At 36.7% G+C, this 16,800-nt stretch overlaps 1 protein-coding gene across 1 annotated transcript in view; it reads right to left on the minus strand.

The window, feature by feature from the left end:
* LOC131072755 (pyrroline-5-carboxylate reductase) overlaps positions 1 to 16,800 on the minus strand; it is a 74,767-nt gene that overhangs the window by 989 nt on the left and 56,978 nt on the right. The window contains exons 4-5 of the mRNA XM_058009023.2: positions 665 to 785; positions 99 to 204 (exon numbers count right to left, since the gene is read on the minus strand). Of these exons, the coding sequence (XP_057865006.1) occupies positions 99 to 204; positions 665 to 785 (227 nt within the window). The remainder of the gene's footprint in view (positions 1 to 98; positions 205 to 664; positions 786 to 16,800) is intronic.

Below are 16,800 nucleotides of genomic sequence, written 5' to 3' on the forward strand. Positions count from 1 at the left end.
TGCAATGAATTCAGTTAATATTAAAAAAAAAATTGTGAAGTACCATGCACAAATGCACAATTCTGCAACTTCCCATGATAGTATCTAATTGCACTCACCGTCTGAGAAGCCAGTGCTAATGCAAGATCCCGTGGAAGCCCGGCTGCCACACCTCCATCGGCCATTGCCTCTATAGCAAGATATATATATGCTGGCCCACTTCCACTGCAAAAACAAACAAGAGCTGAACTCGGGATATTTTACCAGGAGTTTTGCCCCTCATTCATTCTTCATAGATTTGAGAAAATACATGGATTGCAGCAAAAATCGGTAATGACAAAAAAATAGATATTTGCTAACAATGATATATCTGCAGAGTTAAGTGAACAAGCATATGTTTTCAGAACCCTGAACTTGAATGTCATATCTAATCAACAAATACATTCTTAGTAGCACGTTTAGAGAACAGTAGATTTCACACTACTACCCTCTATGTGCATGTAATAAGTTATATAACTGAACATTTTATTGAAGATGTCTTACAAAAACTCTATCCATCCATCTTAGGCACACATCTGTAAATGTAGCACCGAGTAAAATACCTTAACGATTCATTGTTAGGTTTGATATTGTTATCCCTCTATAAAACAATGTTAACCACCTAAAGGCTAAAACAATGATATACCTGAGGCCAGTGACAGCATCAAGAAGCTTTTCCTTCACTGTCCAAATTTCACCAACTGCTTCAAAGAGAGTTTTCACAAGCTGCTCATCCTTGGCAGTGGCCTTGTTGCCCAAGCTCATCACTGAAAAGAAAAGAAAGACATATCTAAAGTTGTCACATTCCGTTCAATTAGTCTAATTCAATTAACAGATTATATATTAATTGTCTAAATGAAACCAAGAAGTAAATAATTTGATTAAGAATTGTTGAAGCATAAATAAGAATGATTATGTTGACAAATAACTGTGCAAGTGTGATAGGAATCGTTGACATTTCTCAAGTTGGAGGAAGAGTATCATCGAGAAAAAGGTTTTAGCTGGTGTAGGTAACCTGTTATGATGGAATAATTATATTATTTGGAATAACACATAAATATAAATATATTTGGATGAGAACAAAATATCTATGTAAATTTTGACTAATTAAATAATTCAGATAGCTCGATTCAGCATTAGATTGGTAGCCTGACCTAGCACAAGAGTGTATTGCTTGTTGATATATAATTATAATTCAACATTCTCTGAACCCAACTAAATAAAAAATGACATCAGACTGTAAATAAGATTTCTCTTTTATAATTATTATAAGAAAATAAATTTAATGTTAAAGAAAACATTAAATTATAATATTAATACTAATATAATAAATGAACAGAATTAATATTATATTAATTCATATGTAAATATTCTTATTTTAGACAAAACAAAGGAAGGACAAACTATTTTAAAAGAAATAAAATCAGAATAAAGAGGGAAGAAAAAAAAAGAAACATAAATATCCTCCATTCATGCCTTGTGGACGCTTCAAAATATTTGCATGAAGATACAAACGTGGAGGATGTTGTAAAAATGGGCATGAACTTGGCAGTTTATTTTCCTTAAAAACTGTTGGTTGAAAATTTTGTACACCTGGTGGATGTGCAAAATTGTGGTTTCAACTACAGTGTGTGAGTATGATACTCTCCTAATTTAGGGAAGGCTCCCTCTATCTACAAACTAAACTAATCTAATATGGGTGAAACAACAGTCTTTCTTCTTCTTTCAAGAAAAACTATACTCTTTTCTCTTCACGAAAAAGTAATAGCAATTGGAATGAATAACAACAAATACAGAAATGAGACTTTTTTGTAGGATTTTTGGGACATAAAAGGAAGCAAAGTTTCCATGAAAGCACAAAGACTTTCGTTACTTCCCTGGGATGGGAAAACATAAATGAAAGCACAAAGTCTTCAACACTTCTACTGTCCTATCAACCTTTTTAGATGATTTCCTCTTAACCAAGCATAGTATGTAGGAGCTCAAAGTCTAACTACATGATGCACCTCTTATGCTCAAACATAGAAAATAAAAGCAACGCAAAGTCTACAAGTTACCTTCTTACTTTGAGCTTTCTACACTAGCTTCAAACATGATAAGTAGCTCAAAGTCTACAAGACCAAATTTGAAAAACCAATCTAAAACTCCAAACGCAATAAGAAACTCAAACTTTGCAAGATTGAGCTTGAATCCCACTTGTATAACACCTCAAAACTCACAATCAATCTCTAGAAAATATCGTCACATAACACCTTGAATCAACACAAAGTTTGAAAGCAATTTGCCTCTTTTAATTGACTGCGATCTGATTTACAACTAAACTCAAAGTCTTAGAGTGTACATAGTACATACAAACTAACAATGTCTTGTTGCATTGCCAAAAGATCTTAAATTACAATAGACCCCCTCAAGTATTTATAGGAGAGGAGCATTGAGAAAAAAGTGGGAGGATCCCAGCTAACTTGAGAAATTCTCTCAACCACCATGACTTATTCCAACTACAATCCTAATCTAACTCAGCTTGTAGTTACTTTACATGTAATTACAAAAGTGCAAGTGAAAGTAACACTTGCAATTACAAAATTTGTTTGTACATGTAACTTGTCAAAACAAGATTACAAATACACAATTGAAACTATTCTATGTGTCCGAAGACATGACTCTAACTACATCATCCTCTGTTTTGAAAATCTTCATGTTGCTTTAGGATGCTAGAACTTGAAGTATTTAGGATTGATGAAGACATCTCAAACCGGAACAAGAATTTGCATCCTTAATGATCTTTGTGTCCTTGGCCAACGAACTTCAATCTTATCTTCTTGCTTGGGGTAGTACTGGCTTTTCAGGAGGGATGTTCTTTGCAAGGCTGAAGTAAGAAGCCTATCTTTGTCTTGAAAGCATTCTATGCTCTCAATCATTCATATTACTTATCCATCTCCTTGTGTGGCTCCGTCATGTTGTTGTTCTCTCTTTATATCATCCTCCAATCTTGGAATCTGCTTGCAAAATAAGGCCCATGCCTTAATTTACTGATTTGGTAGGCCATGTGTGCAAACAGGACTGACATAGGTGAGACAAAGAGACTGCAAAAGTGGGACCAAAGCTCAATTTTGGGTTTTGGAGACTACATTACATGTGTGGAAAAACAAGAGCATTAACTTGCAATTGTGGAGAACAAACATGCAACTTCATATGTGTAATGGGTAACTATAAGTTTGCACTTGTAATTGAACCTTTAAGACTCATTTTCAAGTGTTCTTGAGTGCATTTTAGACCAATTTCAGGTTTTGGAAGACTAACTGCAAGTGCAATGAAGGGAAAAACTTTGCAAATTCACATGTATTCAAAGAGCAAAACAACTTGCGAAGATCATATAGAAACCCAAAATCTTGCTTGAAGAATGCCCTAGACCAAAACAAATCGTAATGCTCTTATAAATAGATGAAGAAGCCACCACGTTGGTATTACATGCAGCAAATAAATCGGTTTTGCATTCAATCCTCTCCACGAAAAACGGCTTGGAAAGAGAGATGTATTTGATGTCAAACACTCTTCAATGGATGAAGGATGCAAGACGTGTTGCAAACATGGCAACAATTGCAAAAGTCATGCTCCCAAAACTTGGCAACAAACTCAGCAAAAACGGAATCAAAAATGCCTCACATAAATACAAAAGGTGTTGCTCAAAACCGTTGAATCTGAAAAATGTGGCAAGAACCACCGATCTCCAAAACCATAGCCAAGATGAGGGACAGATTCAAGGGAAAAACACCACAAAAATCGAATTTTGTGGAAGCAAGACTGCAGTTCGGGTTATTTACCTTCAACCAAAAACAAAATGCAATGGGGTTTCTAAATCCTCTTTCCAAGTTTTAAATTGCATTACTTTTCCTTCATTTGGGCAAATCAGGTTTTTAGAAGAAAGAAGCACAAAACAATTTGTAATAGGGAAATGAAATCCCTATTACAACTTAAAACAATAAAACATAAAAACATGTAATAGGGAAATAAAATCCCTATTACAACTAAGAAGACATAAAAACATAACCAGACTTGTAATAGGAAAATAAAATCCCTATAACAACTAAAAAGCACAAAGTAGGAACTTTTATGAGAACTTACAAGTTCTCATTAAACTTGTATTTTTTTAAATTCACTTGTAATTTGTAAAAAGTTCCTACAAACAACTTAAAAGAAAAAAAATGGAAAAGGGAAATAAAAAGCAAGTTACAAGTTACAAGTCTTTTATAAAGTTCACTTGTAATTGCTTGAAAAAACCCCTACAACACAAAAAAAAAAAAAAAAACTCCTAACTTGCAAAAGAAGAAAATTTCCCACTTGCAGTTAGGAGGAAAAAACCCGAATTTGAAGGAAAGACATAGCAAACAAACTCGGATTGCGATAAAATTTGAAATATGGATCAAAGTTGAACCGAAGATCAGTTCAATTCAACAAGAAACAAAAATTTTGCCTTGAAAAGTGTGTCTTAAGAGTAAAATCTGCAACTTGCAATGACTGCTCTGAAACCTAAAATTACACAAAAAGCTAGGAAAATGAAGGCCAAAACTTGCCAAAACTTGGACAATGATGGCAAAGACAACCCCTGATCTTTTGACACTAACAACTGTGAGTTTTACCCTCGTAAAACATGCCTTGGAAACAAAAATGACGCATTTTCAGCAAAAATTTGTAGGGGTTGTCACATTTTTGAAAATTCAAATATGAGGACAACAATTGGCTCTGACTAGGGAACTTCCTTTGATTGTTGGAACAATTGAAGGGAGTAGAATTCAGAACTCTAAGTGCCTTAGTATCCATTGGGCTACAGAGTTGAACAACAAAGACATAGACGACAAGGAGGATGATATGACTGACGCAAAGCAACTAACTGAAAACAAGACAGATTTGTGCAACTGCACTTATTGGAACAAGGAATTAACCTAACCTAAATTAGCCACAATGAAAACCTTTCAAATGAAACCATTCACGGGCTCACCAAAGTAGTTGCCTCTTTTTAACAGCTTGCAGTACCTTGCATGATCATGAGCAGCCATAGCCAATAGAAGCACAAACAATTGTACCATAGCTTGATGCACTGCTCCTTGAAAAAGAGGAACAAATTCACCTTCCTCTTGAAATGAATCATATGTACTGCTGCTCCAAAATAGATTTTTGAAACCAAACTGCTCTTGCTTAGCTAAAAATGCATGTTTGGCCACTACCTCAAGTGTATCTTCAAGCTCATGTACAAGTGGAACCTCTGGCTTTCCATTAGCCTCCAACCAAGCAAGAAGTCTGATTGGACATCCTCTTGATCGTACAAAGACTGAATCTTTCTTACTAGTTGCAACTTGAACAACTGGTTTTTCAACCATCACAACCTCATGCTGAACAGAAAGATCTCCTTCATGTGAGTCAAATGAAAACATGACTACATTGCATTCCTCAATATGTTGTTCACAAACTTCTGATTGGAGAGAATCATCAACGAGACTTGAACAAAACTCCTCTATAGAACTTTCTTGAGGACTTGAACAAATATCAAAACCTCCACCTTGGAAAATAGACTCTTGATTTTCATCTTTCTCAAGCTGTTCATGATCTTCTAACTTATGGGATACTAGTTTGACATTAAAGCTTGAACAAAAAAGTTCCATCTCATCCCAAAATGTATCCTCTTCAATATCTTCTTTGCTCTTTTGAATAGGAGAGCTGAACTTTGCTTCATGACAACTCTCATCAAACTCTCCAAACTTCAAAATAGAATTATCTTTATGTTCTAAAACTATTGTTGATGTTGATTTGAGTAGCTTTTCTTCATCTTTCTCTACAAAAGAGGGCAATTCATCAAACCAAACTACAAAAACCTCATTTTTATCTTTATAAACCATCTTTTCACATCCCATGACATGATTGTCCTCCTTCATCAACACCTTGCAAAGGTGGCCTTCAACCTCTTGTTGTGTGTTCCTCATGGTATCCAACATGGTCTTTTCTTTTTGTTCATCAGCTTTCTGAAACTGCATAAACCAGATTTGAGAGTCGCCAGCAATGTCTGCTTCCTCCTCTTCTTAGAAGAAACCAGCAAGATCACTTTGTTCAAATTCAAAATCCTCCACTGCTGCATTTGTTGGTGGTACCTCAAGAACAAGCCCTTCTGGTGTTAAAGGAAGCTTGTCTTGATTTAGCTACATAACTAGGAGCATTATTTGGAAATGACCTCCTTGAAATGTCTTCATCATAAGGAGAAGAGAATACACCTTGAGCTATTTGCCTTTTGAGGACAACCAGCTCATTTGCCAACCTCTGCACCATGGGATTTTTTCTCTTGGTAGCCCATGATCCCAAAGAAGAGATTTCTTTGGACCCATTTAGTTCTATCTTTATCTTACCCGCAAGGATAAGATCATCTTCACCCTCAACTGCTAAGGTTTGTGTTGCTGCAAGGTCTCTTGAAACAACCCTTCTCAACAGAAAACTTACCTCGGGCACTTGAGCATTTATGAAGCACTTCAGATTTGTAGCAGTAGGTTGAGCAACAACTGGACTTCTGTTACACAACTTGTTAAATTTAGCCACAAACTCCCGCATGGTTTCATGTAACTCCTTTTTCATTTGAGTCAACTGAGCTAACAATGCATGCACATCTTCTACAGGTTTGAACCTCTCTTCAAACTTTTTTATGAGTGTAGCCCAATTTGTGATGGTCTGTGGTGCGAGGTGGTAGAACCAATCTGCAGCAACACCTTGGAGTGTCTCAATGAAAAGTCTCACTGAAACATCCTCATGTTCCACACCAAGCACACCACATGCAATATAGAAGGCAGCAATGTGCTCATCTGGATGTTGTCTTCCATCTCCAAAAAACTTGGGAAAGTTCTTCCTCGAACCATCAAGAAGAGCATGTAATGGCGGAGTCAGATTCAAAGGACCAAAAGCGTTCCCCCAAGGACTTGAGCAGCCATTTTACATGTCCTTGGTGAAAGCTTGAGAAATTACAAAAACAGGAATTACAATGAATAGGATACCGATATACTTCAAACAAAAGCATTAGGTTTTTGGATATGTACCGTATCCCTAGCAAAGTCGCCAAAAAACTATTCGTGACTTGAATGGGCCAATCTGCCATGTAATGATTCCACAAATGTATATCATATATTCTAAGATAGAATTAAAAAAATATTTCAAAACTCTTGTTCAACAGAAACCCAAGAAAAGTTATTCTTAAAACAACAAGACACTAGACTTCAAACGAAAGCGTGAGGCTTTCGAATGCGTTCGTGTCCCCAGTAGAGTCGCCAAGAACTTGCACCCTTGATGGTCTTTGTGTCTTTAACCCAGCGAACTCCAACCTTTCACGTGCTTGGGGTAGTACCATTTCTTCAAGAGGGAAAGGGAAGCCATTCTCTTTTCATGTTATGACCATCTCTGTCTTGAAAGCATTCTATAATTTGCATCCATAAATTGTTGTTGTATCTCTTCTTCTTTTACTCACTGATGAAGAACCCATATCACCTTATTCAAGAAGATATTGTTATAAAACAATACCCATGCCTTGATTTGTTGGATTGATAGATCGTGTGTGCAAATAGGACTAACAAGGGAAGGGATAAATTGATGCAAAAATGGGCTCACAAGTGAATTTCGGGTTCTGAAAACTAGATTACATGCGTGGAAAAACAAGAGCATTAACTTGTACACCTGGTGGATGTGCAAAATAGTGGTTTCAGCCACAGTGTGTGAATATGATACTCTCCTAATTTAGTGAGAGCTCTCCCTATCTACAAACTAAACTAATCTAATATGGGTCAAACAATAGTCTTTCTTCTTCTTTCAAGAAAAACTATACTTTTTTCTCTTCACATAAAAGTAATACTAATTGGAAATGAATAACAACAAACACAGAAATGAAACTTTTTTTGTAGGATTTTTGGGACATAAAGGGAAGCAAAGTTTCCATGAAAGCACAAAGACCTTTGTCACTTCCTTGGGATGGGAAAACGGAAATGAAAGCACAAATTCTTCAACACTTCTATTGTCCTATCAACCTTTTTAGATGGTTTCTTGCTAACCAAGCACAGTATGTATCAAAGTCTAACTACATAATGCACCTCTTATGCTCAAACATAGAAAATAAAAGCAGCGCAAAGTCTGCAAGTTACCTTCTTACTTTGAGCTTTCTACACTGGCTTCAAACATGATAAGCAGCTCAAAGTTTGCAAGACCGAGTTTGAAAACCAATCTAAAACTCCAAATCCAATAAGCAGCTCAGTCTGCAAGATTGAGCTTGAATCCCTCTTGTATAACACCTTGAATCAACACAAAGTTTGAAAGCAATTTGCCTCTTTTAATTAACTGCACTCTGATTTACAACTAAGATCAAAGTCTTAGAGTGTACATACAAACTGGTAGAGTCTTGTTGCATTGCCAAAAGATCTTAAAGTACAATAGACCCCCTCAAGTATTTATAGGAGAGGAACATTGAGAAAAAGGTGGGACGATCCTAGCTAACTTGAGAAATTCTCTCAACCACCATGACTTATTCCAATTACAGTCCTAATCTAACTCAACTTGTAGTTGCTTTACATGTAATTACAAAAGTGCAAGTGAAAGTAACACTTGCAATTACAAAACTTGTTTTTACATGTAACTTTTCAAAACAAGATTACAAATACACAATTGAAACTATTTTGTGTCCAAAGACATGACTCTAACTATATCATCCTCTGTTTTGAAAATATTCATGTTGCTTCAGGATGCTAGAACTTAAAGTTTCAGGATTGATGAAGACATCTCGAACCGGAAAGAGAATTTGCATCCTTAATGATCTTTGTGTCGTTGGCCAACGAACTTCAATCTTATCTTCTTGCTTGGGTTAGTACTGGCTCTTCAGGAGGGAAGTTCTTTGCAAGGCTGAAATAAGAAGCCTATCTCTGTCTTGAAAGCATTCTATGCTCTCAATCATTCATATTACTTATCCATCTCCTTGTGTGGCTCCGTCATGTTGTTGTTCTCTTTGTATCATGCTCCAATCTTGGAATCTGCTTGCAAATAAGGCCCATGCCTTAATTTACTGATTTGGTAGGTCATGTGTGCAAACAGGACTGACATGGGTGAGACAAAGGGACTGCAAAAGTGGGACCAAAGCTCAATTTGGGTTTTGAAGACTACATTACATGTGTGAAAAAACAAGAGCATTAACTTGCAATTGTGGAGAACAAACATGCAACTTCATATGTGTAATGGGTAACTATAAGTTTGCACTTGTAATTGGACCTTTAAGACTCATTTTCAAGTGTTTTTTAGTGCATTTTAGACCAATTTCAGGTTCTGGAAGACTGACTGCAAGTGCAATGAAGGGAAAAACTTTGCAAATTAACAAGTTGTATTGATGTCAAACACTCTTCAATGGATGAAGGATGCAAGACATGTTGCAAACGTGGCAACAATGGCGAAATTCATGCTCCCAAAACATGGCAACAAACTTAGCAAAAACAGAATCAAAAATGCCTCACATAAATGCAGAATGTGTTGCCCAAAATTGTTGAATCTGAAAAACGTGGCAAGAGCCACCGATCTCCAAAACCATAGCCAAGATGAGGGACAGATTCAAGGGAAAAATACCACAAAAATCAGGTTTTGTGGAAGCAAGAGTGCAGTTCGGGTTATTTACCTTCAACTTCAAGCAAAAACGTGGCCTTCAAAAAAAATGCAATTGGGTTTCTAAATCCCCTTTGCAAGTTTTAAATTGCATTACTTTTCCTTCATTTGGGCAAATCGGGTTTTTAAAAGAAAGAAACACAAAATGACTTGTAATAGGGAAATGAAATCCCTATTACAACTTAAAACAATAAAACATAAAAACATGTAACAGGGAAATAAAATCCTTATTACAACTAAAAAGACATAAAAAACATAAAAAAGACTTGTAATAGGAAAATAAAATCCCTACTACAACTAGAAAGCACAAAGTAGGAACTTTTATAAGAACTTACAAGTTCTCATTAAACTTGAATTTTTTTAAATTCACTTGTAATTTGTCCAAAAAGTTCCTACAAACAACTTAAAAGAAAAAAAAGGGAAAAGAGAAATAAAAAGCAAGTTACAAGTTACAAGTCTTTTATAAAGTTCACTTGTAATTGCTTGAAAAAACCCCTACAACACAAAAACAAAAGAAAACTCCTAACTTGCAAAAGAAAGAAAATTTCCCACCTGCAGTCAAGAGAAAAAAACCCGAATTTGAAGGAAATACATAGCAAACAAACTTAAATCGTGATGAAATTTGAAACATGGATCAAAGATGAACCGAAGATCAGTCTAGTTCAAAAAGAAACAAAAATTTTGCCTCGAAAAGCATGCCTTAAGAGTAAAATCTCCAACTTGCACAAAAAGCTAGGAAAATGAAGGTCAAAACTTACCAAAACTTAGACAATGATGGCACTAACAAATGTGAATTTTGCACCTTGTAAAACATGCCTTGGAGACAAAAATGACGCATTTTAAGCAAAAATTTGTAGGGGTTGTCACATTTTTGATAATTCAAAAATGAGGACAACAAAAGTTATAATGGAATTTTCTTAAAAAGGAGAAAAGAGGAGAGAGAAGGAACCTCTGGACACATATAGAGAAATCCCTTTAAGCTAGAGTTTTGCTACTGTCTTTTAAAAAGATTCCTTCTAAGAGTTATGAAGCATCAATTCTATAATAATAGGTGTGATTCAAGTCCAAGGAAACATTACAAGTGTTGTACAATCGATAAAGTTAATAAACACTTCGACAGATGCAAAGCAGATTTAGTTGCATATGAAAGAACTCCTAATGTTACTGGACTTCATGGTATAGGTGAGTGTGTTCCAGCACCAATGATTCTATCAGTAAGTATTTTATGACTATTATGTGGTTACAGATTATTAATATATAAGTATTTTAATATGATCTGTTATTTAATTTGTATATTAGTTATGTTGGATGTATGAAGTCCAACGGTCAATCTGTCTTTTCCTCCACTTGTCTCTTGGCTATTCATATTATGGTTTAGGCAATTATGTTTATTTATATGTAGAGCAAATTGTTGTTGAATGTATTGTAAAAACCAGAGATTAATAAAGAGTTTTCCTTGCTTCAAAAGTGGATGTAGCCTTAATGGTGAACCACTATAAATTCAATGTGTCTTTTGATTGTCTAATCTTACGTTTATTTTTTATTTTGCATTTCAATTTGTTTGCACTTCATATTTAACAATTGGTATCAAAGCTCAGTGTTGAAGCTGCTTGGAAATCGGTAAAAAAATTCCAGAAATATGGAGGAAGTGAATAAATGGAGAATAGAGAAATTCTTAGGGCAGAACTTCGGATTATGGAAGGTGCAGATGGAGTCACTGCTAATTAAACATGATCTCTCACTCAAGCTGGAGGGGAAAGCCAATAAGACGATTTCCAAGAATGATGGGGAGTGGGAGAAATTAGATAAGAGAGCAAGAGCCACAATCTTCCTTTCATTATCCAGCAATGTTCTCTTTAATGTTTTAGCTGAGAAGACATCAAAGAAATTATAGGGCAAACTTTTTGCCATGTATGAGATGGCTTCAACTTCAGATAAGGTTTTTATTATGAAGAAGTTGTACAATTTAAAAATGAAGAAAGGAGGGATCATGTCAAATCACCTCAAGAAATTTAATTCTCTCATTAGCCAATTGATTTTGGTAAGCCTAAATTTGGAGGATGAAATTAAAGCTATCTTGTTATGGTTCTCTTTACCAGATAGTTGGGAAGGTGTTGTGATGGCAATCAGCACCTCAGTATCTGGCAAAGGAAAACTCGTTTTTGATGATGTAGTTGGCACTCTTCTTAGCGAAGATATGAGGAGAAAAAATCAAGGGTCCTCATCCGGTGATGCCTTGCTTTTTGGTAATAGGGGAAGGCCTCAAGATAGAGACAGTAATAACAATAGAAGAAGGTCCAAATCTGCAAGAAGATTGAAATCAAGGGGCAGAAATGGAGGTTGCTAGTTTTGCGGTAAAGTCAGTCATACTAAGAAAAATTGTTGGTCTTACAAAAAGGCACAAGAACAATTAAAGGATAGTGAAGCCAACACTGCATATGACAAAGATGAAGGCGTTATGGTTTTATCAACAAGTGACACTATTGCAGATTCATGGGTGTTGGATTCCAATGCCTCTTTCCATGCTACCCCATGCCAGGAAGCCTTCACAAACTACCAAGAAGGTTAGCTTGGGAGAGTGTATCTTGGTGATAACAAAGCATGTGAAATAGTTGGCAAAGGTGATGTGATGTTTCAAACTTACAACTACAAAATGGTAATAAATGGCTTTTAAAAGATGTAAGACATGTTCCCAAGCTGAAAAGAAATTTGATATCTGTGGAACAGCTTGGTGCTCAAGGGTGTAATGTCAGTTTGTCTTCAAACACGTGGAAGGTGACCAAGGGAACCCTAGTGATTGCAAAAGGAAGCAAATTAGGCAATCTGTATGTGCTAGAGAGTAACTCTGAAATGGGAGTTGCAATGGTGGTTGTGGACAGTGGTACTAAGCTTTGGCATAAAAGGACTGGACACATGAGCAAAAGGGGATTTGAAGTTATGCTCAAAAGGGGTCAACTTCTTGGCTTGAAGTTCGTTGATTTGGAGCTATGTGAGCATTGCCTCTATGGCAAACAAAGATGGACCAGCTTCTTGAAGACTGGTCATGACAAGAAAACTACACCTTTGGAGCTCGTGCAATTGGATGTGCTCGGTCCTATGGAGGTAAACTCCATTGGAGGAGCTAATTGTTTTGTTACTTTCCTTGATGATTGTACTAGAAAAGTATGGATTTATATGCTCAATAGAAAATCAGAAGTTTGGGCACAAAATAAAATGTTTAAAAACAGACAATGGGGGAGCGTTTTGTTCTTTGTAGCTGGGTAGTTTTTGTGCAGATTAAGGCATTCAATGGGTAAAGGTTGTTCCATTCACCCCTCAAGAAAATGGTGTAGTTGAGAGGTTGACTAGGGCAATCTTAGAGAGAGATCAATGTATACTCTCTAATGCAAGCTTAGGCAAATAATTTTGCACAGAGGCATATAATACAACAGTTTATTTGATTAATCGAGCACCCTCTTCTCGAATGGATTTTGACATTCTGAAGGAAAGATGGCTTGGAAAACGAATCTCTTACAATCACCTACAGGTGTTTGGTTGTGAAACTTTCGCTCATGTTCCCCAAGAAAAGCAAACAAAATTGGATCCTAAATCTACACTGCGCATATTCGTTGGTTATGGTGAGGAGCAGTATGCTTTCGATTATGGGATCCAATTGCTAAATAGATTATTTGCAGTAGGGATGTTGCATATAATGAAAAAATGTTTCTAGGTTTGCAATTACAGGTGAAACAACCAAAAGAGTATATACCTCTATCCAATGTAACAAATGACAATATTGTATCTACAAATCAAAGCCATAGCTTGCAGCCCCTCCCATCCCTTGTCACAAAGGTAATTTCGATGCCCCCTGTTACGCAAGTTATGGGACAAGTTACTAGTAATATTGGGGAGCATTTGTAGTCTTACTTGCCTCGATGCTCTCTTCAAACTCCAACAATATCAGCAGACTTAGTGGTTAGTACAAGAAATGTTAGTCATTCTGTTTTCGGAGAGGATGCCATGTATATGCAACCTACTATCTTTTTGCCACAGTCAACAAATGGTGTGCGTGAAACTCATCCCGCACAATTTGAGTATTGCTCCCATACAAAATTCAAACTTGCCACAATCAACACTTTGTGTTTTTCCTAATTCACAGGCACTAAGGAGTGCTCTGCCTTTGCCAGCACATGAAAGGTTAGGTATTGATCCCACACTACAGACAGATATATTATCGCTCCTACTCTTTGAGTCACAAGGGATTAATAATAGATTGAATAGTGATATTTTTGGTGCTATGCAAACAGTGGAAAACAATAGAATTTCGTAGCCAGTTTCCTTTATGTCATCCCTATTACCAGAGATACAAAGGAATGACATTAGTAATGCGGGAAATTTGCAAGCTGAGAAGTATGTAAGGTGTTCGCAGGTGACATTGGATGAAGTCAATCCCACGCAAGAAATTGAGCAATCCTCTAACAGACGTGTGAGAAGTAATTTGTAGGTAGAGAGAAGCAATGAAAATTCACAATCAACAAGGGGTGTACACAGGAGTGGTAATATGCAGAGATATAATTCTAGCGTTGATAATTTTAGTTTACAAAGTATTAATTATGATGCTAATAATAATGTTGGGACTACTGGGGGGCCAAACTTGCACCCAGTACAAAGCCAAGCCCCATTGAGGAGGTCCACCTAGGCACATAAAACTTTGGCCAAGTTTGCTGATTATGAGTTGTTACTCTTCGATCGTGATTATGAGTTGTTACTCTCCAATCAAGCAGCGCCTGCAACATTCAAGGCTGCTTGCAAAAAGATTCAAACATTGATAAGTGGATGGAGGCAATGCAAGAGGAAATGATATCACTGATGCCAAACCATGCTTGGGATTTGGTGAAGCTTCCACCAAATCGAGAGCCTTGAAGAATCGATGGGTGTACAAATTAAAAGAGGAAGATGGGGGCTAGAAACGCTATTGGGCAAGATTGGTTGTGAAAGGATATGATCACCAGAAGGGGGTAGATTGTAATGAGATTTTTTCACCAGTTGTAAAGATGACAACCATTTGAGCGGTTTTGGGATTGGTAGCAGTCTACAATCGTGAGCTTGAGCAACTTGATGTCAAAACCGCCTTTCTTCATGTGATATAAATGAGCAATTGTATATGGAGCAGCCCGAAGGTTTTAAAAAATAGGGGTAGAAACATTTATATTGCAGGTTAGACTGAAGTTTGTATGGGCTCAAACAAGCCCAAAGGTAGTGGTACCTCAGGTTTGATAGCTTCATGAGTAAGCAATGTTTCACACGATGTGAATCTAACCCGTGTGTTTACTACAAGAAGTTAGATAATGGTAAATTTGTCTTACTACTGGTCTATGTTGATGACATGTAAGTAACCAACACTAGCATGAGGATTATTTATGATTTGAAGCAACATTTAGCTCACAGATTTGCAATGAAGGACTTAGGGGCAGCGAAGAGGATACTTGGCATAACCATAATCCAGGATAGACAGAAGAAGGAAATCAGATTGTCACAAAAGAAATATATTAACAAAGGTCTTGGACAGGTTTGGTATGACATGCTAAGGTTGTTAGCACTCCATTGGTTGATCATTTCAATTTATCTTTTGCCATGTGTCCCAAGACATAAGAGGAACAAGAAGAAATGAAAACTATTCCGTATGTATCCGTTGTTGGCAACCCCATGTATGCAAAGTTATGCACTCATTCGGACATTGCTCATGCAGGGCACTAGCTATGGAGGCAGCAGATCGCCCCTATGCCTGCCCTATGTCACTAAGATTAGGGCAAAACAGGACGACACGACACACACTAAAAATAGAAACTGCTAAAAATAGCAGGTTTGATTTTTGGCAAAATAAAGACAATCCAAGAGGCAATGAAATCCATAAAAGATAGGAACTTTCTAAAATAGAAAGTTGCTCAAATTTCACTGGTAGGTTCCTTGGAGGGCTTTGATTCCAATGCAACGTTCAATTTTTCCAAAACCCTAAAGGAAAGGCCTCAAAAAGGCCTCAAATCCAAGTCTGAGGGGCAAAACCCTAAAATGGACAACTGCCAAATTTATTCAAACGACTTGCAGACTTGATCAAATTTCATTCCAATCACTTGCAAACCAGGGAGACCGAAGGGATTGCCGTGAAAAGACCCAAAGAAACACAACCAAAAGACAAAGAGGACCTAAAAAGTAGGGGGTCCCCATTTACAATTGGGCGATGTGTGAAAACGTCACAACAAACCGGAACTCCCAAATTTAACTCTTTTAAGGTTCATGGTGTATTGCAAGGACAAAGGATAATTGTGCTAATTGATAGCGGAGCTACTCATAACTTTATTGATTCAGCCTTGATTACCAACAAAAGGACTTCCAACAATTGAGCATGAAGGATTGAGTGTGGTAGTGGCAGGTGGCTATCAAATTTCTTGCTCCACAAAGGTACCAAAATTGAAAATTACAATTGATGACTATACAGTCACCAATGATTTCTATGTTGTGCAATTGGGAGATACAAATGCAATACTTGGTATCCAATGGATGATGTCCATTCATAAGTACTCACAAAGCTTTCAAACAATGGAATTCAAGTTCAAGGTAGATGGTCAGAAAAGTGGCATTTAGGAGACTATCTGATGAAGCCCCTCGAGTTGTATCAGCCAAGAGGATGGAAAGCATACTTAGGCATGGAGTTATTGCTTGGACTACACAATGTCTTGTTCCCTCCAAATCATTGAGCAATAAACCTAAGTATTATCATGATGACTTGCAACCAATCTTGGATAGGCCTAAAATAGTTGTTGGGGACATACCACCAAACGGAGGATTTGAACCCACTATCAAGTTAGAAAAGGGGCATATAAGGCCTAGCTCAAGACCATTGGCATCTTTCGTAGTGTTGGTAAAGAATAAAGATTGAACTTTCTGAAGATGCATTGACTACCGAGCCTTAAAGCAAAAAAGAAACAATCTAAGGTTGCTTGTGGGCAAGCAATTTCAAAGAGAGGAGACTATAATATCCCCATCCAATTCCTAATACAAAACAAGTAAAAGAGTATTGTATGGTCCAAGGGATTGGCAGGCCCAGGACGTTTCCACCTTGATTAGTTAACAATGTAGGATCAA

The sequence above is a fragment of the Cryptomeria japonica genome, chromosome 9 (genome assembly GCF_030272615.1).
Source record: "Cryptomeria japonica chromosome 9, Sugi_1.0, whole genome shotgun sequence".
In the NCBI taxonomy this organism is placed as follows: domain Eukaryota; kingdom Viridiplantae; phylum Streptophyta; class Pinopsida; order Cupressales; family Cupressaceae; genus Cryptomeria; species Cryptomeria japonica.